At 48.3% G+C, this 26,269-nt stretch overlaps 1 protein-coding gene across 3 annotated transcripts; it reads left to right on the top strand.

The window, feature by feature from the left end:
- The first annotated feature begins 679 nt into the window (after nt 1-679).
- On the top strand, nt 680-25,694 carry anxa14 (annexin A14). 3 transcript variants are annotated; one of them, XM_039654276.2, is made up of 13 exons: nt 681-1,142; nt 1,763-1,837; nt 6,925-7,027; nt 7,131-7,219; nt 8,142-8,255; nt 8,390-8,480; nt 22,892-22,971; nt 23,100-23,138; nt 23,694-23,784; nt 24,212-24,319; nt 24,463-24,518; nt 25,330-25,437; nt 25,575-25,694. In XM_039654276.2, the coding sequence occupies exons 2-13, from the start codon at nt 1,796-1,798 to the stop codon at nt 25,632-25,634; spliced, it is 981 nt and encodes a 326-aa protein (XP_039510210.1). In that variant the 5' UTR covers nt 681-1,142; nt 1,763-1,795; the 3' UTR covers nt 25,635-25,694. The 3 variants fall into 3 exon arrangements, with proteins under 3 accessions (XP_088979054.1, XP_039510210.1, XP_039510209.1); XM_039654275.2 differs by having other exon boundaries at nt 681-1,259; nt 25,575-25,693; XM_089122928.1 differs by lacking the exons at nt 25,330-25,437; nt 25,575-25,694 and adding an exon at nt 25,211-25,246 and having other exon boundaries at nt 680-1,259.
- Nucleotides 25,695-26,269: the final 575 nt, after the last annotated feature.

The raw sequence follows: 26,269 nt of genomic DNA, 5'->3' as shown, positions 1-26,269 counted from the left end.
GAAAACTAGAGTTAGTTGGCGTACTTTTCCGTACTGGATTAAAAACGACCGTTGTATGATCTCATGCATCAGTGCTGCACGAGCTCTCTCACAAACAGACTCGCGCACACACAGAGAGAAAAGATATTTATAAAATAAAAATTGACAGACAAAGTTCTTGCTTGTGTTTTCATTGTCAAAATGTCAAAGCTTTTTGTCTTGTCTATTCGTGTTTTTACTAATCGTGAAGCAACGGACGCTTTACTGTTAACAGCCCTCATTATGTCGGATCTTCGTCTTATTTGAACAATTATTGGTCTGTGACAGGACTCCTGTCTATTCATTGTTAACTGTTTTCTAGAAATTTATTTGGATTGGCTAAAGTATATTCAGCTAATGCGTGTCCTGTTTATAATGTGTAGCCTAATGTTCAAATGCAAAGAAAGCACAAATATAAGCCCTTTTCCCTGTAGGATTTTTATATCATGTTTGGATATTGGAACAATCAATTAAGCAGCCAATTTAAAAATTATATGCAATACAATATTAATCAATCATGAATAATGAGATGGAGTTGAGCAGGATTGAAACTTTGTACTCACTGTTGCATTGCAGTGCAAGTTAAAACTCATAAAATTTCTTCTAGGTTGGCAGGTCTGAAAGATGTCTGATAACGGTGTGTGTGTGTGTGTGTGTGTGTGAATGAGAAGCATGCAGATGTCGTGAGATCTCCCAACGCCAGTGTTGTTCTTTCAGGTGGAGAACTCTCCTGATCTTTCTTGTGTTTGACTTGAGCTTATTTGCACAGTCAAGTTCAGCTCTGTTGACATTAACAACAGTCTCTCACATTTCTCAGATTACAACCTGTTTTACACTGAATCTTTACCACCGACACTGTAAATTGAAACATAAACTTTCCTGAATCACAAAGATTCTTCCAAAGAACATTTTGGGAGGAATCCAGTCGATTGAGTCTTCCAGTTCTGCAGGTTTTCAAGGTTTTTGTGCGTGTCCAGGTTACACCCATGAGCGGATATCTGATCTGATCCGATCGGAGCCATTGAGATCTTCTATTTGGTTTGAGACGTTCTGTTCTGAGACGTTTTTGCATCCGACGCATCTGAGAACTACAGCGTATGGAAAACAGGAGCGGTTTATTCCTCGTAAGCCTTTTAAAACATTGAGTTTTCATCCTGCGCTATATTGAGTTCAATAAGATCCAGCATCTATAAAAGAGCTGAAACTCAACCTCAGACTGAGATTTATACACACTTCAGCAGGTAAAACACCTTCCGTCTTTCAGATATGAAGCCTTGTTTTCAACAAAACAATCATCAGTTTGTGCTTAAAACAAGAACAAATATCTGCTCTATCAAAGGGTTATTTTTCTGACTCCACTGACAGATATTTGTTCTTGTTTTAAGCACAAACTCACTTCATTTTTAGGATTTTTTTTTTCAGAAAACAAGACCTAATATCTTCAGTTATTTTGCTTCTACAGTATATAGATCTTAATTTATGAATATTTATGCTGCAAATCGAGACAGAAACCCTGAGGAAGAGCGTGATGTTTTGCAGTGTGGGACTGGTTTGCTGGTTTATGGGTGGGTGAAGAGGTCAACAGTGTAATTAGAGATGTAATTAGAGAAATTAAAACATGCAGGTATTTTTTTAAATATAAGCACAATAAGCCTGCATCTACACAATAAATGCATCGTATGAAACGATTCATTTAAATGTTAGTACATGCTAGTTGAAAACCCTTGGACTGCTTTTCCTCCAGACTTCCTAACTTCCTTCACTGATAAGTTCTGCGATGGAGAAAGAGTCAAACTCCCAGGATCTGTCTCCTCTGATGGTCAGTGTCTGGATCTGCACTCTTTTGCTCTGTATCAGTTGTCGTGTTGTACAAACCCAATTCCATAAAAGTTGGGACACTGTACAAATTGTGAATAAAAACAGAATGCAATGATGTGGAAGTTTCAAATTTCAATATTATATTTAGAATACAACATAGATGACGTATCAAATGTTGAAAGTGAGACATTTTGAATTGCCATGCCAAATATTGTCTCCTTTTGGATTTCATGAGAGCTACAAAAAAGTTGGGACAGGTAGCAATAAGAGGCCAGAAAAGTTAAATGTACATATAAGGAGTAGCTGGAGGACCAATTTGCAACTTATTAGGTCAATTGGCAACATGATTGGGTATAAAAAGAGCCTCTCAGAGTGGCAGTGTCTCTCAGAAGTCAAGATGGGCAGAGGATCACCAATTCCCCCAATGCTGAGGCAAAAAATAGTGGAGCAATATCAGAAAGGAGTTTCTCAGAGAAAAATTGCAAAGAGTTTGAAGTTATCATCATCAACAGTGCATAATATCATCCAAAGATTCAGAGAATCTGGAACAATCTCTGTGCATAAGGGTCAAGGCCGGAAAACCCATACTGAATGCCCGTGATCTTCGGGCCCTTAGACGGCACTGCATCACACACAGGAATGCTACTGTAATGGGCTCAAGAATACTTCCAGAAAACATTGTCAGTGAACACAATCCACGGTGTCATTCACCGTTGCCGGCTAAAGCTCTATAGGTCAAAAAAGAAGCCATATCTAAACGGGAACCCGAAGCGCAGGCGTTTTCTCTGGGCCAAGGCTCATTTAAAGTGGACTCTAGCAAAGTGGAAAACTGTTCTGTGGTCAGACGAATCAAAATTTGAAGTTCTTTTTGGAAAACTGGGACGCCATGTCATCCGGACTAAAGAGGACAAGGACAACCCAAGTTGTTATCAGCGCTCAGTTCAGAAGCCTGCATCTCTGATGGTATGGGGTTGCATGAGTGCGTGTGGCATGAGCAGCTTACACATCTGGAAAGGCACCATCAATGCTGAAAGGTATATCCAAGTTCTAGAACAACATATGCTCCCATCCAGACATCGTCTCTTTCAGGGAAGACCTTGTATTTTCCAACAAGACAATGCCAAACCACATACTGCATCAATTACAACATCATGGCTGCGTAGAAGAAGGATCCGGGTACTGAAATGGCCAGCCTGCAGTCCAGATCTTTCACCCATAGAAAACATTTGGCGCATCATAAAGAGGAAGATGCAACAAAGAAGACCTAAGACAGTTGAGCAGCTAGAAGCCTTTATTAGACAAGAATGGGACAACATTCCTATTCCTAAACTTGAGCAACTTGTCTCCTCAGTCCCCAGACGTTTGCAGACTGTTATTAAAAGAAGAGGGGATGCCACACAGTGGTAAAAATGGCCTTGTCCCAACTTTTTTGAGATGTGTTGATGCCATGAAATTTAAAATCAACTTATTTTTCCCTTAAAATGAAACTTCCACATCATTGCATTCTGTTTTTATTCACAATTTGTACAGTGTCCCAACTTTTATGGAATTGGGTTTGTACTTCAGGAGCATTGTTTGTCGTGAATCATCTTCTCAAAACCATTTTTTCTAGGGATAAACCAAGTTGAAAATTGTGGCCGATACGATAACCGATAATTCTTTATATTTTAAAAACCGATAAGTGATATATTGGCTGATACATCTAAATCCAAATTTTTTATATAATTTTTGAGAGCCTGATTACAAAAACAAAACTTTCACCATTAAAAGCCATGTCCCAAGCACACGATTATATATTTTATCTCATTATAATTGTATGTTGCCTTTACGACATGTTGCACTTTTTTGAAGAGATTCCAAATCCATCATGTTGAACAGTGCGCATCTGAAGAGTCTCAGCTGAAAGAAATAATACATTATTTGGGTAACACTTTACAATAAGGTTCATTAGTTAACATTAGTTAACTACATTAGTTAACATGTATTAAGAATGAACAATACTGTCACGATACACACACACAGGAAACGTTAGATCCAAATGCAGTATTTTTAATGGGAAATCCGTACTCACAAAACCAGTCCAGGCAAAGGGTCAAAATTCCAGAAAGGCAGTCCAAAAACATAAAACAAACAAGAAGCAGACAGAATGCAGACACCCGAAGTGTGGTGACAATAAACAAGGAATCCACAATGAACACAGAAACAGACAGGGTATAAATAGTCAGATACAAATAATGTGAGTGGGAAAAGCTGAGAACAATGATCAGTAAGTGACAGAACAGGATGATGGGAAATGCAGTTCCAGATGTACATGACACCGAGGGGAAGGAGGACATCTAGTGGACAAACAAGGGAACACAACCAGACACTGTGACATAACCCCCCCCTCTACGGAGTGGCTACCAGACACTCCACGACAACAACAACACAATCACAAGAGTTCAGGAGGGAGGTGGAACGGTGGAGGATCAGGGGGAGGGATGGTGGGCCAGGTCCATGAAGGGAGACAGGAACAAGGGGTGAGGGCTTAATCAGGGACCAGGGCGAAACATAGGGTCCATCGGGCGGCCAGGGTGGTGAAGACCCCTCGGGCGGCCAGGGCGGAGCAGACCCCTCGGGCGGCCAGGGCGGAGCAGACCCCTCGGGCGGCCAGGGCGGAGCAGACCCCTCGGGCGGCCAGGGCGGAGCAGACCCCTCGGGCGGCCAGGGCGGAGCAGACCCCTCGGGCGGCCAGGGCGGAGCAGACCCCTCGGGCGGCCAGGGCGGTGCAGACCCCTCGGGCGGCCAGGGCGGTGAAGACCCCTCGGGCGGCCAGGGCGGCGAAGACCCCTCGGGCGGCCAGGGCGGCGAAGACCCCTCGGGCGGCCAGGGCGGCGAAGACCCCTCGGGCGGCCAGGGCGGCGAAGACCCCTCGGGCGGCCAGGGCGGCGAAGACCCCTCGGGCGGCCAGGGCGGCGAAGACCCCTCGGGCGGCCAGGGCGGCGAAGATCCCTCGGGCGGCCAGGGCGGCGAAGATCCCTCGGGCGGCCAGGGCGGCGAAGATCCCTCGGGCGGCCAGGGCGGCGAAGATCCCTCGGGCGGCCAGGGCGGCGAAGATCCCTCGGGCGGCCAGGGCGGCGAAGATCCCTCGGGCGGCCAGGGCGGCGAAGATCCCTCGGGCGGCCAGGGCGGCGAAGATCCCTCGGGCGGCCAGGGCGGCGAAGATCCCTCGGGCGGCCAGGGCGGCGAAGATCCCTCGGGCGGCCAGGGCGGCGAAGATCCCTCGGGCGGCCAGGGCGGCGAAGATCCCTCGGGCGGCCAGGGCGGCGAAGATCCCTCGGGCGGCCAGGGCGGTGAAGATCCCTCGGGCGGCCAGGGCGGTGAAGACCCCTCGGGTGGCCAGGGCGGTGAAGACCCCTCAGGCGGCCAGGGCGGTGAAGACCCCTCGGGTGGATTCCTTCTGTCACGATACACACAGACAGGAAACGTTAGATCCAAATGCAGTATTTTTAATGGGAAATCCGTACTCACAAAACCAGTCCAGGCAAAGGGTCAAAATTCCAGAAAGGCAGTCCAAAAACATAAAACAAACAAGAAGCAGACAGCCTGCAGACACCCGAAGTGTGACGACAATAAACAAGGAATCCACAATGAACACAGAAACAGACAGGGTATAAATAGTCAGATACAAATGATGTGAGTGGGAACAGCTGAGAACAATGATCAGTAAGTGACAGAACAGGATGATGGGAAATGCAGTTCCAGATGTACATGACACCGAGGGGAAGGAGGACATCTAGTGGACAAACAAGGGAACACAACCAGACACTGTGACAAATACTTATTCAGCATTTATTAATCTTAGTTAATATTAATTCCAACATTTACAATAATACATTATTAAAATCAAAGGTTGTATTAGTTAACATTAGTTAATGCGCTGTGAACAAACATGAACGCACAATGAACAGCTGTATTTATATTAACTAACATTAAAAAAAGATTAATAAACACTGTAACTAATGCATTGCTCGTCGTTAGTTAATGCATTACTAATGTTAACTAATGAACCTTATTGTAAAGTGTTACAATACCATTATTTGAAGAGTTCAGATGCAAAAGCCTCTAAATGCCATTTGAAATTTTCTTCTTTAATGATGATTTTTAGCAAACTTGTATATTTAAGTTCAGTAATTACCAGCAGCCATATCACCCTGTAGCCCAAGACTGGTTGCCCACTAAAGCTAAGCAGGGCTGAGCCTGGTTAGTACCTGGATGGGAGACCTTCTGAGAAAAACCAGGTTGCTGCTGGAAGAGGTGTTAGTGAGGCCAGCAGGGGGTGCTCACCCTGTGGTCTGTGTGGGTCCTAACACCCCAGTAAAGTGATGGGGACACTATGCTGTCAAAAGAGAACCGTCCTTCGGATGAGATGTTAAACCGAGGTCCTGACTCTCTGTGGTCATAAAAAATCCCAGGATGTCTTTCGAAAGAGTAGGGGTGTAACCCCGGCATCCTGGCCAAATTTGCCCAGTGGCCTCTGTCCATCATGGCCTCCTAATCATCCCCATATACACCAATTGGCTTCATCACTGTCTCCTCTCCACCAGTAAGCTGGTGTGTGGTGAGCGTTCTGGCGCAATATGGCTGCCGTCGCATCATCCAGGTGGATGCTGCACATTGGTGGTGGTTGAGGAGATCCCCCCCCCCTCTATGTGAAGCGCTTTGAGTTTCCAGAAAAAAAAGCGCTATATAAATGTAATGAATTATTATTATTATTATTATTATTATTATTATTAATTTCACTTAAATGGCAATGATAATTACCTATTAATTGTTATTTAAGTGAAATTACTGAACTTAAATATACAAGTTTGATAAAAAATCATTATTAAAGAAGAAAATTTCAAATGGCATTTAGAGGCTTTTGCATCTGAACTCTTCATTTGTCAGCTTTAATATATCGAACAAATTTTCTTATTGGGGCAATAAAGATAACATTAAAAATGAACATAATATATTGGCTGATACCGATATGGTGGCCGACATATTGTGCATCCCTAATTTTTTCTTCTACACTTTCACCGAGTCCTGTATGTTTCTCTCCCTCAGACTGAAGGCATGTGGTGGGGAACGCTGGGATCAGTTCGGCCCTTCCCGAATTTCCGTCCCGAGAGAGATGTTACCATCCTTCAAGCTGCTCTGGAGAAGAAAGGTTCATTTATAGGAATGACTATTGCATTAGTAACAGTCTGACTGCTAGTCTTCTGTCATATTTAAATGTTTTAATTTCAAACTACCATATCTTTTTGTTAAAGATGTGAGCACCATTGTGAGAATAATAACCAATCGCAGTAATGCTCAAAGACAATCTCTGGCACGCGTCTACAAGAAGGCCTCACAAATGGTAAGGAAGAAACTAATTTATCTCCAAATAATCCACCAAAAATAGTCCTTGTGCTTTATAGTGGCCCAATAGTATAAAGAGTGACCAAGTAATATAATACATCATAGTGACTAAATGGTCACTGGTGGTTGTCCTGCCAGCAGTGCAGGTTTATCTGTGTGAGTGACGTGCATCTCTTCGGCTCGATGAACACACTCCTGCTGCAGCATCTACATCAGTTGCAGAGGTTTGACAGATGCTGGACGGAGAGCTTTACAATAGGCCACTCTTGATAGAACAAGTGCTTGGACAAGGAGTTGTGTAGCTCTGATAGGAACGACCTGATCCTCCTGGTGTTGTATAAGGCAAATCTGCAGAACAGGGAGTTTTAACAATCTGTGAAGTTCACCTGATCATCAATCACAACTCCAAGGTTTCTGGCTGTCCTAGATCGAGTTATGGATGATGAAACTACAGCTGAATGGAGAAGTTATTGTGTAGTGTTTGGTTTGGCCGAGGTCACAAGCAGTTCTGTCTTCGCAAGGTTTAGTTTAGGGTGATGGTCCTGCATCCAGCTGTGTCTGTCAGGCTGAGTGTCAGTATAGCTGTGGTGGGAAAAGCCATGTTTCTGAGTGACAGATCTAGTGATGACATGTAGATGGAGAATAGAAGCAGTCCGAGCACTGAGCCATGATGCACTCCATTTGCTAGATGAGAACAGTGATGGGAAAACATGTTTCTGACTGACAAATCCTAGTGATGACATGTAGATGAAGAAGAGAAGTGGGATGTCTCTGAGGATATGGTTTAGGTTTAGGGAACAGAAAATATTATTAACTCTGTGTAAAATCAATTGAAGTCAATGGATAATCTCAATACAGACTATATGAAATTCAGATCACAAGGAGAAGGCAAAATGTGTGTGTGTCTGTGTGTGTTACAGGAACTCCAGGCGAGTCTGAAGAAGGTTCTTTCCGGGGATCTGCAGTCTCTGATACTCAGTTTGATGATGATCCCGGAGCTATTTGATGCCCATCGCTTGCGCAAAGCCATGGAGGTTTAGCATTAATAGTGCCAGTCTATGTGTGTGTGTGTGTGTGTGTGTGTGTCTGTGTTGGATCACTATACATAATCCACATCCATTCAGACTGTATCCGTGGTATGTGTGTGTGTGTGTGTGTGTGTGTTTAGGGTGCTGGTACGGATGAAGAAACTCTTCTAGAGGTGTTGTGCACCAGGACGCCACTGCAGCTCGCCAACATCAAGACTACATACAGTCAAGGTGCTTTAAAGAAAATGTACAACATTTGTATTAATGCAATTACAGTTCCCTTTCGTAGTCACTCCGAGTTACGTCGGAATGACGGAGAATGGGGGTTTCGCAAAGAAAGCCAATCCTCTTCGAGTATTTAATGCCTTGGGGCTGTGGAATTTGCATAGTGTAACTCCGCCCCACCCCGTGGGTATAAAAGGAGGAAGTGAACGCAACCGCAGTATGTTTTCGCTTCGGAGCCAAGAGACTTCTTCACTCCTCAAGCCATTTTCAATGAGTACAACTCTTCGAGACGAGCGTCCTCTTCAGTGTTGGTGTGACGGCGGTACCCAGCGAGATTCTGCATTGCCTGCGATCTAAGCAGTGGTCTGCCAGACTTTGCGCTTCTCCCTGGTCGCCTCAGTGCTGAAAGAGTGAATTTCCTCCTCTCTATTGAAACTAGCTGCACGTGGCACGTCTTTTTAAAGATGGTTCGCCCATGTTCTTCTGGGTGCGGTCGATTCATGTCATCTTCTGATGGTCATGATCGCTGCTCTGTGTGTCTGGGCATTCTGCATGCAGCAGCAGCGTTCGTGGCAGACTCATGTTCCTTCTGTGGGAACATGACCATCTCTACACTGCGATCTAGACTCAATGATCTGATAAAAGTGAGAGTCCCCGTGTCCGCTACTCGTTCTGCTTCTTCCTAGAAGCTCTTCGACTCGCGGACAGGGTGATTTGACGGTGACTGTGTGGAACAAACCCCCGACGCTAGCTCCTCGGGCCACACCCACCGCTCCAGTGTTAGAGCCAGCGAGCGCTTCAGGCGTCTGCCTCTTCGTAGGTACCGTCTGTTTCGTTCGGCGTTCCAGAGGATGATGCGATGTCGATCGCAGCATCACAAGGCGGGCTTGATTCCTCGGGAAGTGAGGATGTGGCTGCGCTGCCTCCCTCGGGAGCGACAGCGTTGCCCGTGTCTGATCCCGAGATGATGGTCATGCTATCTCGGGCCTGCCGTGAGCATCGGGCTGGAGTGGAACTCCGCCCTGTCCCGATCTCTCGCGGAGGGATAATTGTTTTTTTGGGCAAGGCTGCCGCCTCTCGGCCACAGCCGACCCCAATTCCCTTTTTTCTCGAGCTGCATGCGGAACTATGGAGTCAGAAGCACCTGAGGTCCCTTCGTGCAGTTACATTCCAGGAGACCGGAACCTGGCGGCCGACGAGCTGTCACAGGTCCGCCCTATCTCCGGCGAATGGCGACTCCATCCCCAGATGGTCCAGCTGATTTGGGACCAGTTTGGGGAGGCACAGATAGACCTGTTCGCCTCTCGGGACTCATCCCACTGCGCCCAGTTTTATTCCCTGTCCGAGGGCACGCTCGGCACATACGCACTGGCGCACAGCTGGCCGCGGGGCCCACGCAAGTATGCGTTTCCCCCAGTGAGCCTTCTTGAACGGGTGTTGTGCAAGATCAAGGAGGACGAGGAGCAGGTCTTGCTGGTAGCCCCTTACTGGCCCACCAAGACATGGTTCTCCAAACTGATGCTCCTCGCGACAGCACCTCCTTGGCCTATTCCTCTGAGGCAAGATCTACTCACTCAGAGACGGGGCACCCTGTGGCACCCTCGTCCCGAACTCTGGAGGCTACACGTGTGGCTCCTGGACGGGACGAGGCAGGTTTGAGTTCGCTGCCACCTGCGGTGGCGGCAACCATCACTTCCGCTAGAGCGTCGTCCACGAGACACCTCTACGCGTTGAAGTGGAACCTCTTCGTTAACTGGTGCTCTTCCCGCGGAGAAGACCCCCGGAGATGTTCGATCGGTGTCGTGCTTTCCTTCCTGCAAGAAGGGTTGGAGCGTAGGCTGTCGCCCTCCACCCTTAAGGTTTACGTCGCAATTGTCATTGCCGCGTCTCATGATGCAGTGGAAGGTAAGTCTGTGGGAAAGCATGACCTGGTCATCAGGTTCCTGAGGGAAGCGAGGGGGTTTAAATCCGCCTCGCCCTCCCCTCGTGCCCTCTTGGGACCTCACAGTAGTTCTAAGTGCTCTGCAGAGGCCTCCCTTTGAGCCTTTGCAATCGGTAGAGTTAAAGTTTCTGTCTATGAAGACAGTACTCCTTGTTGCATTGGCCTCCATCAAGAGGGGAGGGGACCTGCACGCATTCTCCGTTGACGAAGCGTGCCTGGAATTCGGGCCGGCTTACTCTCACGTGTTCTTGAGACCCCGGCCTGGATATGTGCCCAAGGTTCCTACCACTCCCTTCCGGGACCAGGTGGTGAACCTGCAAGCGCTACCCCTGGAGGAGGCAGACCCAGCCTTGGCACTGCTCTGTCCGGTATGTGCGCTTCGCTCCTACGTTGACAGAACGCGGTGTTTCAGGACCTCAGACCAGCTCTTTGTCTGTTATGGGGGGAGCCAGAAGGGAAGGGCTCTCTCAAAGCAATGGCTGTCTCACTGGATAGTGGACGCCATCGCTTTGGCTTACCAACAGCAAGGTTGACTGTGCCCCCTTGGTGTGACGGCCCACTCCACTCGGAGTGTGGCTTCCTCTTGGGCTTTAGCGCATGGCGCCTCGCTAACAGACATATGCAGAGCTGCAGGCTGGGTGACACCAAACACCTTCTCAAGATTCTATAATCTGCGAATAGAGCCGGTCTCCTCTCGCGTACTCGCTCCCGCTAGTACTGGACCCGCTTAGGTGTCTTCGCTTGCTCGCCATTCCACTCCTCGGACTGGATAAGTGCGATATTCCTCAGTGAGTCTTCCGTTGAAGCCCTGAATCCTCCAGCACTTCTGATGCGGGCACCACTGCACTGGCTCTGGATGCCGGCTAGGTGCCTCCGTGTGCACGGTTCCCTATGGTAACTGTCACATGTGTATTCTCCACTGTAAGCCTCTCTGAGCATGTGTCTTCCCTTGGCAAGCCATCTGCCACATCAAGAGTTAAGTTCTTAGCCACCCTCAGGTTGGTGCTCCAGTGATCTCCATATGAAGTCCCTAATAAGGCCATATGTGTATTCGTAAGTCCTCCCTACGGTAGGCATTTGGTAGCATGTCCCTCCCGGGATATGTTTCCCAGTGTACCTTGGTATTCCTGCGTTAAAGTAGGTAACTCCTGTTATAAGCTAAGCTAGGAGTCCAGACTTTCGCAGGGCACTGGAAGACAGCTGTGAAGATGGCGTGATGGCACGGACCCCCATTCTCCGTCATTCCGCCATAACTCGGAGTGACTACGAAAGGGAACGTCTTGGTTACGGATGTAACCCTCGTTCCCTGAGTAGGGAACGGAGACGTTACGTCTCCTTGCCACTTCTGCTGTACCGCTGGGTAGACGCCTGAGTTCAGTCTTGGCTCCTCAGTGAAGACATACAGCGGTTGCGTTCACTTCCTCCTTTTATACCCACGGGGTGGGGCGGAGTTACGCTATGCAAATTTCCGCAGCCCCAAGGCATTTTCATGCCATTGGCTCATTATTAAATACTCGAAGAGGATTGGCTTTCTATGTGAAACCCCCATTCTCCGTCATTCCGACGTAACGTCTCCGTTCCCTACTCAGGGAACAAGGGTTACATCCGTAACCGAGACGTTTTTTTCAATCGCTAACAAGCGCTTACCCATAATTCAGATACTTTTTCTAAACTCTTAACACAGACTCACACCTACAAAACACAATTGGCAAAATGGATCATTTTCTTCTCAAAAACACATTTTGTTAAATATACACTAACTCTTCATTTCATAATAGAACACATCTTTCTCTGCACACACTAAATTTACCAAAACACTGGAAATATTACTCAAAATTAAATTATTCTGTCAAAGAATAACACTTGTTTTCACTTCACAAGGTACATGCAATCAATCAAAGTACACCAGGTTTCAAAATACTGGCTATTGTTGACATTACAAAAACTACATAGAATTTGATTTTTCAGTTTTAAAGGGGAAATGAAGCAGTGAATCAAGTTTACTGTCACAGTCCTCGTCTGCACCAGTCTGTCTTGTCATCAGCACTACACTTCCCAGGATCCTCTTGTCTCCACTCCTGAACTCACTCCCTCATCAGCCACCTGTTCCTCGTCTTGATCATCTGTGTCACCTGTTCTCACCTCATTATGTTTGATTCCTGCTTGTATTTAGTTCTCCCTCATTCAGTCAGTCTTTGTCGGTCAATGTTTGATGTTACCCTGTGTTTGTCTGTATCCTTGCCTTATATTTTGTAAGTAAAAGTCATCTTCTTCTGAATCTGGACTCTGTCTCCACTTCTGCCTTCAACACGCCGTGACAGATTTACCGACCCCCAAAGAAGTTTCAGCATGGGTATTCTCCTCACCCCAGCTCAAACGCTGTTCAACGTGTTCCAAGATGGACACCCTATTGAGGAGTATGTCGCCAGTTTCCTGGAACTCTCTGCTGGGGTAAGCTGGTCAGATAATAACTTAAAACTGTCTTTTGGCTGGGTTTGGATAATCATCTGTACCAGCAAGCCCCAGCAGCTGCGTTTCCAGGAACCCTCTCCTGTTACCTGGACCATGTGTTGTGGTTGAGTGGGTCAGCCTTCACCGTTGGTGAGGCTGAAGATAACAGCACCACTCAACAACACACACCCACCATCTTCACCCCACCAGGCCTCACCGCCTTCCTGGTGCCGTCCAGCCCTGCCGAGCCTGAGCCCACCGTCAGCCCTGCCGAGCCTGCGCTCCACGTCAGCCCTGCCGAGCCTGCGCTCCACGTCAGCCCTGCCGAGCCTGAGCTCCACGTCAGCCCTGCCAAGCCTGAGCTTTCTTCAACGCTGGTCCCGTCCAGCTTCGTCGAGCCTGAACTCTCCTCATCGCTGGTTCTGTCCAGCCCCGTTAAGCCTGAACCCTCTTCACCGCTGGTCCCGTCCAGCCCCGTCCAGCCTGAACTCTCCTCATCGCTGGTTCCGTCCAGCCCCGTCAAGCCTGAACCCTCTTCACCGCTGGTCCCGTTCAGCCCCGCCGAGCCTGAACCCTCCTCATCGCTGGTTCCGTCCAGCCCCATCAAGCCTGAACCCTCCTCATCGCTGGTTCCATCCAGCCCTGGCCAGCCCTCGCCAGGGACCGTCCAGCCTGAGCACGAGACCGTCCAGCCAGAGCCCGAGAACGTCCAGCCAGAGCCAGAGACCATGGTCCCTCCCAGCCTCCCTCTCCCACCTCCTCCTAACCATCACAGTTTGACCGTTCATCCACCACTGCTTGTCATCCTCTCTGCTCACTCAAGCCCCTTCCGTAAGGCCGAGTTCAGGTCTACACTTCTGTCCTCAGAGCCCACACCTTCATCTCACCCTGTCAGCCCTCCGCCTTCACCTGTACCCACCACTCCCTCATCGCCTTCGCGGTCCGTCTGCCCGGAAGCTCCGCTGGGCTCGATCGCCACACCAGGTCGGCCCTCGTTGCTCGACGCCCAGGACCAGCCACGGACTTCCGGGATTAGGGCGGCACCCTCACCCTGCACCCCTTCGGCATCCCTGGACTCCTCCCTTCCTCTGGTCTCCCCGTCGGCCTCCCTCGCCTCATCGTCACTCCGGTCACCCGTCCCCGCGTCGCCTGTTCGGTCCCGTGGCTCTACGGTGCAGCTTCAGCGTGCCAGGACTTCGTTGGCGCCATGGTTCTTCGGCCTTTCAGTTCCGCCGTGGCCGCCTGAGGGGTCTTCACCGCCGTGGCCGCCTGAGGGGTCTTTACCGCCATGGCCGCCTGAGGGGTCTTCACCGCTGTGGCCGCCTGAGGGGTCTTCACCGGCGTGGCCGCCTGAGCGGTCTTCACCACTGTGGCCGCCTGAAGGGTCTTCATCACCGTGGCCGCCCGAAGGGTCCGCTCAGCCATGGTCACGACCTCAACCTGCTCCGCCCTGGTCTCACCCTGAGCCTGCTCCGCCCTGGCCACGCCCTCAACCTGCTCCGCCATGGTCACGCTCTCAGCCTGCTCCGCCCTGGCCACGCCCTCAGCCTGCTCCGCCCTGGCCACGCCCTCAGCCTGCTCCGCCCTGGCCACGCCCTTAGCCTGCTCCGCCCTGGCCACGCCCTCAGCCTGCTCCGCCCTGGCCACGCCCTCAACCTGCTCCGCCTGGGCCACGCCCTCAACCTGCTCCGCCCTGGCCACGCCCCGCTCAGCCCTCAGATCGTCCCCCCTCCTTCACTGCCGTGGCCGCCTGAGGGGTCTTCACCGCCGTGGCCGCCTGAGGGTTCTTCACCGCCGTGGCCGCCTGAGCGGTCTTCACCGCCGTGGCCGCCTGTAGGGTCTTCATCGCCGTGGCCGCCCGAAGGGTCCGCTCAGCCATGGTCACGACCTCAACCTGCTCTGCCCTGGTCTCGCCCTGAGCCTGCTCCGCCATGGTCACGCCCTCAACCTGCTCCGCCATGGTCACGCCCTCAGCCTGCTCCGCCCTGGTCCCACCCTCAGCCTGCTCCGCCCTGGCCACGCCCTCAGCCTGCTCCGCCCTGGCCACGCCCTCAGCCTGCTTCGCCCTGGCCACGCCCTCAGCCTGCTCCGCCCGGGCCACGCCCTCAACCTGCTCCGCCCTGGCCACGCCCCGCTCAGCCCTCAGATCGTCCCCCCTCCTTCCTCTGTTGCGGCGTGAGGCCACGCCTTCCGGGAGAGGGGAGTTCTGTCACAGTCCTCGTCTGCACCAGTCTGTCTTGTCATCAGCACTACACTTCCCAGGATCCTCTTGTCTCCACTCCTGAACTCAATCCCTCATCAGCCACCTGTTCCTCGTCTTGATCATCTGTGTCACCTGTTCTCACCTCATTATGTTTGATTCCTGCTTGTATTTAGTTCTCCCTCATTCAGTCAGTCTTTGTCGGTCAATGTTTGATGTTACCCCGTGTTTCCCTGTATCCTTGCCTTATATTTTGTAAGTAAAAGTCATCTTCTGAATCTGGACTCTGTCTCCACTTCTGCCTTCAACACGCCGTGACATTTACATGATTTACAAGATGGATTTCCAATATAATCAACAAATATATAAGAAACATTACAAATGTAAACATTTAGAAGAAAAAATGAAAAAACTTTATCTTTCGCCGCCAGGGCGCCGCCATTGTGCAGTTGATGTCAGGGGGTTGGTTGGCTCAAGTTTAACAGGCTCTGGGCATTGAAAATCGCGACATCAAACTGTGTTTACACCAGTGTTTTGACTGCCGACGACTAATGTTCGGTACAGTCATTAGACAAAAAGATTATATTGGAAATCCATCTTGTAAATCATGTAAACTTGATTCACTGCTTCATTTCCCCTTTAAGGCCTGTTCACACCGGGACCCATTTCGCACACGATTTTCGTTGACATTTAACACCTCGTGACTAAACAATGGGCGCCAATGTGAGTGTTCACACCGACGCGAAAAACGCCATGCGTAAAAGGGTCATTTTTTTTAAAAAAATGCCTCGGGTTAGTTTTTTTGGTTTGATGCACCGCGTCAAAACCTATCCGACCAATGAGATTGGCGGGTTTGCTCACGTGTCTGGTACTTCTGAAGTTACAGTAAAACACAACTTGGGGGGCGCTCAAACGCGAAAAAGAGAAGATACCTATGGGCAAGATGAATGTTGAGTTGCTGGTCTCAGAGTATAAAGAGCTATAATGTTTATATTAGTATTTCTGTAATAATAGTATAGTATAGGGTGACCAACAGTCCTGTTTTCCTGGGACATGTGTAAAACGGTCACTTTGTGCTTTATAGAAATCTGAGTTGAGATGAGAACTGCGCATAGTGTGCGTAGTGTCAGTTAGATTTTGACAAGTGAGGAGAGGAGATAACGCCTCTACGAGGAAGAAAAACAAGATAAAGAGGATGAAAACTAAAGATATAAATAGAGTTTGTTAGTTCGTTTTTGTAAGTTTGTGAGAGCTATTTTTGTTACATTTGGAGGCATTTCTTTTAGTTATTTATTATTTATATATTTATTTTTCTAATACAGAAGACATTATTTCTATCATTATTTCATTCGTTTTTTTTATCTGTCATAATAAAACATTGAGACATGAATATGATCACCCTAGTATAGTATTCTATTATTATTTCTGTTTTACATTAAGCGCCATCTAATGTCAGGGAATGAATTTGCATGTTCACTCTCATCGTCAGCGGAAAACTCTTGGGTGTGAACACAAAAAACGCATTGAAAAATGCTGACGTGTAACGCGCGCTGATATTCATTCGGTGTGTACAGGCCTTTACAGGTATATGCATGAAAAACATCCAATCCACCTTCTTAACACTACATGTCTTGGTTGGGAACTGTCCACATGTAGAGTAATGTTCACATTCAAAAGCATTCCAGTAAAAAACAAATATTTTTCCAAGTTTTTTTTCACCTCTCACTGCATTTCTCACTGCACTGCATTTCTTTATGCCCAGCAGCACTACTTCCTGAACTTCAGCCAGCTCCTTGTTTCCTGTCTGCAATTATTGGCCAAATTGATTAATCCAGGTGTGCCTGACCTCAGTTGTCATGGCAACAATAATCAGACACACCTGAATTAATCAATTTGGCCAATAATGGCAGACAGGAAACAAGAAGCTGGCTGAAGTTCAGGAAGTAGAGCAGCTAGGCATAAAGCCCATTGTGTTTAGAGTTTTGAAAATTTGACAACTGTTTGGACAAATGCTTGTTAGCGACTGAAAAACTGTAAAAGCCTTGTCTTTGATTATTGGTGGTTTTCACAGTCAAACCACAAAAATTCTTTGAATGGAATTGACATTTTGAGAAAACTGATAATTCAGTCATTTTTTAAATATATTTATATGAGAATGGAATACACATTCTATTCAAAATATTGGAGTCAGTTAGTTCCCATTCAGGGAACTTCGAGCTGCGTGTAAACGCCGTGGGAACGCCTCTGCGTGACGAGTCATGAAGCACGTATGAAATCTGTCCAATGGCGAGACGGAACGTCATAGGCGGGGTGACGTATCGACCAGGAAACTATAAAGCATCCCCGAAACACAAGCGCAACAGCTTCTGAGTCTTCACAAGCGCTCTGTGTATGAATTTTGTCTGTCTGTCTAATATTGTATATTTATATATATTGATATGGCGAGCAAACAACAGCAGAAAGTGTGTTCATCCCTGCCCTCGCTTCATCACGGGTGGGGATACACACGATCTGTGTGTTGTTTGCTTGGGAGTGCAGCATGCTCAGTCGGCTCTCGAGGGGGCCGGCTGTGCACTGTGAGTGTCTGCCCATGAAGACACTTCGCTCCAGCCGGGCACTCTTCGAGGAGAGTGGTTCGGTGCGCGCTCCCCGCGGCTCGGGTCCCGCTGCTGCCGAGGCACAGCGAAGGCTTGCGTCGTGGGGATCGCAGATGGATCTATCAGCGGGGATTGAGACGGGCCCCGCCCTTTCTCTGCCCTTACCTGGTAGATCCAGTGCCTCAGTTCTCGCTGCGGGGGTCCGCGTTGCGGTTTCTCCTGCCCGGGCTGAGGCGCCATCACTTCAATTATCCAGTTCTGAGGAGCTGGATGTTGAAAGTGTGGATGCAGAGTCTATGGACTCAGTGGAGAGCGAGGGAAGCTCGTTTGCCATCCCAGTCTCCCGCGAATGTAGTAAAAATAAAAGGAAAAAAAAAAAAATGGAGGTTTTTGACTCGGGCTGTGGAAAAATTAACCATTGAATGGCCAGTTGAGAAACAAGAGTCGAGAGAGTAAAATGGATGAGAGATTTTTAATATCACACTCACTACCTCCATGCCGGTGTTTGCCCTTCTTCCCCGATCTACACACCGAGGTGTGTAGATCGTGGAACAAACCAGTGTCAGCTAGAATTTTGACACACCAGACCTCTATGTATGCTAATATTGCTGGGTCTAGGAGATATGAGTGAGGGGGAGGTCGTCGGCACTGACGTGATTAATGAGATACTGCGTCAGGCGGCAGATATTTCTCTCCGTGCCACCAAGGAGACGGCCAGATCAGTCGGCCGCTCTATGGCAGCCCTGGTGGCCACGGAGAGGCATCTGTGGCTAAATCTGGCTAATATGAAGGAGAAAGATAAAGCGTTTCTCCTGGATGCGCCGCTGTCGACCGGGAAAAAAACAGGCAGCGGCGCTCCAGAAATGTCTCCCCCTCCGTACTCATCCTTCGGGGGCTGCTGGGCGAGAGCAGCCCCGCCCGTCGAGAGAGCGTCGCGTCTCGGGCTCCTCCCCAGCAAAACTGGGCTGAGACGCGGCGTTCTCAGGCGAGGTCTTCCCGGGATAGAACCGATCTGAGGACGGTTATTGTCGCCAGGAAGGCTTCGTCGAAGAAGTCCTGACGCCACTGGTGTCAGGCTACTGAGGGTGGTCCCCACCGTGAGACAGAGGTGTTCGCCGCTGAATCCGGCGCCCGCTCTCTCTCGGTGCCCTCAGGGGTTCGTTCTGCCAACCCTGCCTGTAATGGGGGGTGCAGACGGTCCCAGCGAGCGATTTCCCGAGGGACGCTCGTTTGCTCCGAGGAGCGATACAGAACGGTCGTTAAACCCTGCCTGTGCGCGGTCACAGGGCGCTGTTTCTGTTTTTAAAAACTACTCCAGAGGCCAGTCTCGAGAGACTGGTACCCTTAGTAGAATTTCTGGTAGAATGGGGAAGTCTTCCAAATATATCTCGTTGGGTCCTGCAGACTATCGAACGCGGGTACGCGATCCAGTTCAGGTCGCGTCCACCTCGTTTCCGGGGGGTTTTGCCCACAGTGGTGACCCCCGAGCAGGCTCTGGTTATGGAACAAGAAGTGAAAGCTCTGCTACTGAAGGGGGCGATAGAACGAGTTCTTCCTCCCGACAGAGAGCTGGGGTATTACAGCCGGTACTTCATTGTTCCAAAGAAGGATGGGCGGCTGCGTCCGATTTTAGACCTGCGCCTCTTAAATCGGTCAGTAGGGAAGCTCAAGTTCTAAATGCTGACTCTCAAGCAGATCGTGTCACAGATCAGGTCCGAGGACTGGTTTGTCACGATAGACCTAAAAAAAGACGCGTACTTCCATATCTCCATCCTTCCGCAACATCGGAAGTTCCTGAGGTTCGCTTTTTGGGGCGAAGCGTACCAATATCGGGTCCTTCCATTCGGCCTAGCGTTATCTCCTCGAACCTTCACGAAATGCATGGACGCGGCCTTGGCCCGCTGCGTCTCCAGGGCATTCGCATTTTAAATTACATCGACGATTGGTTGATTCTGGCTCAATCGGAGCATCAGGCGATTCGGCATCGAGATGCCGTCCTCGCCCATATCAGAAGGTTGGGGTTGAGACTCAACGCTAAGAAGAGTGTGCTTTCGCCAGTTCAGCGGACCACTTTTCTAGGCGTGGTATGGGATTCGACGACGATGCAGGCACGTCTGTCGCCGGCTTGTATAGCCTCGATTATCTCGACTGTCAAGCAAGTGAAGCTAGGCCAGTCACTCACTGTAAAGGAATTCCAGAGAATTCTGGGTCTGATGGCAGCAGCATCCAACGGGTTACCGTGCGGCCTGCTGTACATGAGACCACTACAGTGGTGGCTCAAGACCAAGGGGTTCTCCCCGAGGGGAAAGCCGCTCCGCAAGATCAAGGTCACGCGACGTGGTCTCCGTGCCCTGGCTATGTGGAAAGAACCTTGGTTCCTGTCCCTGGGACCTGCGCTGGGAGCCCCGTGTCACCGGGTAACGGTGACGACGGATGCCTCTCTCACGGGCTGGGGAGCGATCATGAGTGGTCGCTCGGCCCGCAGGTTGTGGCAAGACCATCATCTCCGATGGCATATAAATTGTCTAGAGATGATGGCGGCGTTTCAGGCTCTGAAACACTTTCTCCCAGACCTCAGAGATCATCATGTTCTTGTCCGGTCAGACAACATGTCTGTGGTCTCTTACATAAACCACCAGGGGGGTCTGCAGGGACCCGTTCTGCTGAACCTGCCTGTGAGGGTGGGCGCAGACGGTCCTAGCGAGTGGTTTCCCGAGGGAAGCTCGTTTGCTCCGAGGAGCGATACAGAACAGTCGTTAAACCCTGCCTGTGCGCGGTCACAGGGCACTGTTTCTGTCTCTATAATTACTCCAGAGGCCAGTCTCGAGAGACTGGTACCCTTAGTGGAATTTCTGGCAGAATGGGAAAGTCTTCCAAATATATCTCGATGGGTCCTGCAGACTATCGAACGCGGGTACGCGATCCAGTTCAGGTCACGTCCGCCTCGTTTTCGGGGGATTTTGCCTACAGTGGTATCCCCGAGCAGGCTCTGGTCATGGAACAAGAGGTGAAAGCTCTGTTACTGAAGGGGGCGATAGAACGAGTTCTTCCCCCCGACAGAGAGTTGGGGTATTACAGCCGTTACTTCATTGTTCCAAAGAAGCTAACGATATACGCCTCCCTCACGGGCTGGGGGCGATCATGAGTGGTCGCTCAGCCCGGGGTCTGTGGACTTTCTCCCAGACCTGAGGGGTCACCATGTTCTTGTCCGGTCAGACAGCACATCGGGGGTCTTTTTATAGACCATCAAGGGGGTCTGCGCTCATGTCCATTATTCAGGCTAGCGCCAGATCCTTCTGTGGGCCCAGGGGAAGCTTCTTCTTTGGCGATTTTATATCCCAGGATATTTAAATCGGGGAGCAGACATCCTGTCGAGGCAGGGGCCGAGGCCCGGGGAGTGGAGACTCCACCCCGAGGTGGTGGAGCTCCTATGGAGTCATTTCGGTCATACCGAGGTAGGCCTATTTGAATCCAGGGACTGAGACACTGCATGCTGTGGTTTCTCTGTATCCACCAGCCCCTCTGGGGTTGGATGCGATGGTACAGGAGTGGCCGAGGTCACCCCTGTACGCATTTCCCCCGATTGCTCTGCTCCCAGGAGTTCTGGAGAGGGTTCACCGAGTCGGGGTCTTTCTACTGTTAGTAGCCCCGCGTTGGCCGGCCCGAGTATGGATGCGGGTCGATACTTCACCCCCGCCCAGATCTATGGAGGTTGTGGCTTGGCCTCTGAGGGGGCCCAGCTCATAGAATCGGGTCTCTCGACTGAGGTCGTGGAGACCATCCTCCAATCCAGAGCTCCGTCCACGAGGAGATTATATGCCTTGAGGTGGCAATGTTTCACCTCTTGGTGGGGAGAACACCAGTTGGACCCAGTTAACTGCCCAGTGTGGCGGTGCTGGAATTCCTTTGGAGCATTTCTCCACAGGGTTATCCCACTCCACACTAAAGGTGTATGTGGTGGCCTATCTGCTTACCACGTCCCTTTGAGTGGAGCTTTTCACGGGAGATACCCATTGGTAATTCTTTTTCTTCGTGGTATTGTGAGGTCAGACCAAGAGAAACTAATCTGCTCTGCCCTCTGAGGGCTCTAGATGCTTATGTCCACAGAGCTGCCCTGTGGAGAAAGCCTGAACAGTTATCTGTTTGTTTTGGACCTCCGAAGAAAGGTTGTCCCGCATCTGAGCAGAGGTTGAGTAAGTGAGTGGTCGAGGCCATCTCATTTGCATATGAGTCCGCCGGTCAGCCTTCTCCTTTGGCTGTCTGGGCTCACTCAACCAGGGGTATGGTAGCTCCGCTCCAGGGGCGCAGGTGCTTTCGTCTAAATATGTGCCTGATTTCATACAACGGACACCTGCTCGCATGGCGGCGTTGGTATTAGCGTTCCCACGGCGTTTACACGCAGCTCGAAGTTCCCTGAATGGGAACGTCTCTGGTTACGTATGTAACCCTAGTTCCCTGAAGGGAACGAGACGCTGCGTGTCTATGCCATACTCCCAGCATGCCCGTGAGCGCTTGCTTCAGTCCTATCAGAAGCTGTTGCGCTTGTGTTTCGGGGATGCTTTATAGTTTCCTGGTCGATACGTCACCCCGCCTATGACGTTCCGTCTCGCCATTGGACAGATTTCATACGTGCTTCATGACTCGTCACGCAGAGGCGTTCCCACGGCGTTTACACGCAGCGTCTCGTTCCCTTCAGGGAACTAGGGTTACATACGTAACCAGAGACGATTTGGAGAAATATTACTCCAGTGTAAATCATCTGTTTTCTATGTGAATATATAGTGAAGTGTAATTTATTCCTGTGATCAAAGCTGAATTTATCATTATTACTTCAGTCTTCAGTGTCACATGATCCTTCATAAATCACTCTAATATGAGGATCAACAAACATTTATGATTATTATCAGTGTTGAAAACAGGTCAGATTTCAGTGGAAACTGTCATACATTTTATTTTTCAGGATTATTTGATGAATAAAAATGTTCAAAAGAACAGCATTTATTTTGAAGTACAATCTTTTGTAACATTGTTCTTCTGTCACTTTTGATCAATTTCATGCATCCTCTCTAAATAACGCTATTAATTAGTTTAAAAAATAAATCTTTCTGACCACAAACTTTTAGTTTAGTAGTGCATTTATTATATTATCACTATTCCACAGGCACTGATACTTATATAGCTTTTCTGTAATCTGGGTGTGAATGTTTCATCATTGTGACGTTAACAGAGTTCAAGCGGGATTTGGAGAAAGACTTGATCAGTGAATCCAGTGGGGATTTTTCCAAGATCATCGTGGCATTGTTGAAGGTGAGACGCAGGACTCACACTGTTAAACATTTACAACAAAATCTATTTCATTGCGTAGATGAATCATCACTATATCAATATCCCGTTTTATGGTCTGTCTAAGTAATCTTCACTCTGTCCTTCATCAGAAAGAGAATGGGCCAGGAGTGATTGAGCAGGACACAGCAGTGAGTCCATGTAGATCCGCAGTCCCAGTTTCAGCTCATGTTCTGAGATCATCAAACCTGTGAAGCTGACTCTGCTTTGTTTGATCCGCTTCACTGCGTCTGATAACCTCTAGATGACCTCTAGAAGACCTCAGAAACAGGATTCGATTGTTGACTGTTCTCTCAGAAGGACCAATATCAGTTTTAGAAAAACAAGATTATTCTTCCACTCCACTGACAGATATTTGTTCTTGTTTTAAGCACAAACTCACTGAATTTTCATGATTGTTGTGTGTTTCTCCAGTAAATGTATCCTGATTTAAGGAGCATTTACATGCTAAAAAATGCTGGGTTGTTTCAACCCAAATTCGGGTCAAATGTGGCCAAACCCTAATGTTGGGTTAAAATGTAATTTAAAAAATTACAGTTGAAAGTAAAAGTTAATTAAATTCCATTTTAACCCAACATTTGGGTTTGTCCATATTTGACCCAAAATTTAGGTTGAAACCACCCAGTATTTTTTTTAGAGTGTAGCATTTAGCAGAGCATCCGTAGATTACTGTCTGATGTTTACAGACTTTATCTGAGGAGCTGAAAAACAAGAAACCTTCAGCTGATGTTTGGATCCAAATCCTCACCACGAGAAGCCCGGATCATCTGCGAATCGGTCTGTTCAACTGTGTATGTGTGTGTGTGTGTGTGTGTATGTGTGTTTCACCTGTGGAAAATGTCTCCAGAAGAAGATAAATCTGGAAATTGTTGCTTTTCAACATTTAATCAAAAGGGAAATGCTTCATAAAGACAGTAAATAATGACTTTATTCTACAAATGTAAATGTGAAACATTAGTATTAGTGAAGAAGCCTTGATTCATGTAGATGTTCTGCACACAGTATACGAAGGCCTTTATATTCTACATTTGACCTGATTATAATCACATCAGTTTCAGTTCTTCAGTTAACTATCAGTCCTTATACACGTGCAAATCCTCGTAACACAGGAACAGTTTAAGCCTTAATTCCTGTAAGGTTGACGACTACAAGTGTGTGATGCGAGTGTGTGTGTGTGTGTGTGTGTGTGTGTGTGTGTGTCCAGTGCTGGAAGAGCTGGAGCTGGAGAGAGGACAGACACTGGAAGACACTTTAGACGGACGCTTTAAAGGACTTCAGTCTGGAGATCTGAGGAAAGGCCTGAAAACACTCGGTAAAACCCCGTCACATGTGTGTTCATGTGGAATCAGTGTAAATCACATGTGTGTTTATGTGTGTTCAATCCACGTCACGTGTGTGTTGATGTGGAATCAGTGTAAATCCAGCATGTGATTTATCGTTTCTTCTCCCTGTCAGTTCGATCTTTACAGAACCAGCATCTGTTCCTGGCTCAACGGATCCAAACCATGAAAGTAAGCTTATTTCTGAAATATCTTTATAAATCTCATTTCAGACTCAGTTGGATTGATGCAGCTGCCAGGTTTGTGTGTGTGTGTGTGTGTGTGTGTGTGTGTGTGTGTGTGTGTGTGTGTGTGTGTGTGTGTGTGTGTGTGTGTGTGCATGATCAGGTTTTGCCAACATTGTGTGAAATAAATATCCCAATAAATAATACTAATAAAAACAGTTCCGTGAAAGTCCTTGTCCTCTCTGTGTGTGTGTGAGTGTGTGTGTGTGTGTGTGTGTGTGTGTGTGTGTGTGTGTGTGTGTGTGTGTGTGTGTTTGCGCGCAGTTCTCTTGAATGAATGCTGCACTGTTAATAAACAAACGTCTTCTTTGTATGGCAGCTGTGTATCAATGAAAATATGGATATTATGCTCATTCAAATGCAAAACAGGCAGTTTTTTAAAACAAAATATACAAGATCACTTGTGTGTACACTTTTGTAAATAAAGGTTGTTTATTGGTAAAGATTCTTTAAAGTGGAAAAACAGTTCTTTAGTTTATTAATGTTGAGTGTAGTTGTGTAATGTTCAGTTTAGTGTGTGTTTGTGGTTCAGCTGTAGATCTGTGTGTGTGCGTATGTGTGCGAGTGTGCGCAGGTCGCAGTGGTTCATCAGTAGATGTGTGTGTTTGTGTTGATGTGTGTGTGTGTGTGTGTGTGCAGGCCTCAGTGGTTCATCAATAGATGTGTGTGTGTGTGTGTGTGTGTGTGTGTGTGTGTGTGTGTGTGTGTGTGTGTGTGTGTGTGTGTGTGTGTGTGTGTGTGTGTGTGTGTGTGTGCAGGCCTCAGTGGTTCAGGGTGTGATGGTGTCTCACAGTGAAGAGGATCTGCTGAGAATTCGAGTCGCTTTCCTTCAGTCGACGGGAGCTTCACTGTACACTGCCTTACAGGTCTATCACACACACACACACACACACACACACACACACACACACACACACACACACACACACACACACACACACACTCTCATACACGCACACACACACTGCTGTATTCTCACTGACTCTGTGGTGTTCCTCAACAGAAGCAGTTTAAGGCTGATCTCCTGCAGGGTCTGTTGTGTGTGTGTCGAGCTGAGGATTAGCAGATGAGGAAACAGTCACACACTGTTTCGTAAATAAATAAATAAATAAATAAATATAATGCAGTGCTGTCCTTTGATTAATCCTGATGGAAGCCCATATTTAATCTGTGTTTAATCTCTACCTTTTATGTCATCATTTTGACTGAAGTTGTCATTATGATTTTTCAAAAAGACAAATGTGTTATGTGGTTAAAAAAAAGGTGAAATTATGAGATAACAAGTAAGAATTATAACAGACAAATTTATGAAAATAAATCAAAATTATACCTTAACTTTTTCGGGGGGGGTTTCGATTGCTAAACGCCAGTGAGCACAACTGGAGCTACATGTGCAAAACTCTAACTCCAGTCTGCACAGCAGGAGTTCATGTGAACCAAACTCTAGTTCGTTTTTCATTGCTTGAAGACAGTTTTCAAAACTCTACACACTTATCCCTAGACTGACTACGTCAGACTTCCTACTTCCGCTAATTTCATTTCGCTCCTGTAGTCAGTCTGAGATAGCGGCCTATCTTTCAGTTTTCCACCAGCCTGAAAACAGCCGGCCAATCAACGAACAGAGGGTGGGCTGAGAGCCGTGACGTAGACGCTAAGCGCCGAGTTTACATTGTAGGTTAGAGAAATCGAAAACCGAAA

This window comes from Pimephales promelas, chromosome 18 (genome assembly GCF_988280905.1).
Source record: "Pimephales promelas chromosome 18, fPimPro1.hap1.1, whole genome shotgun sequence".
Classification (NCBI taxonomy): Eukaryota; Metazoa; Chordata; class Actinopteri; order Cypriniformes; family Leuciscidae; genus Pimephales; species Pimephales promelas.
Note: the sequence above shows the minus strand (reverse complement) of the source record. Positions and strands in the feature narration are given on the sequence as shown.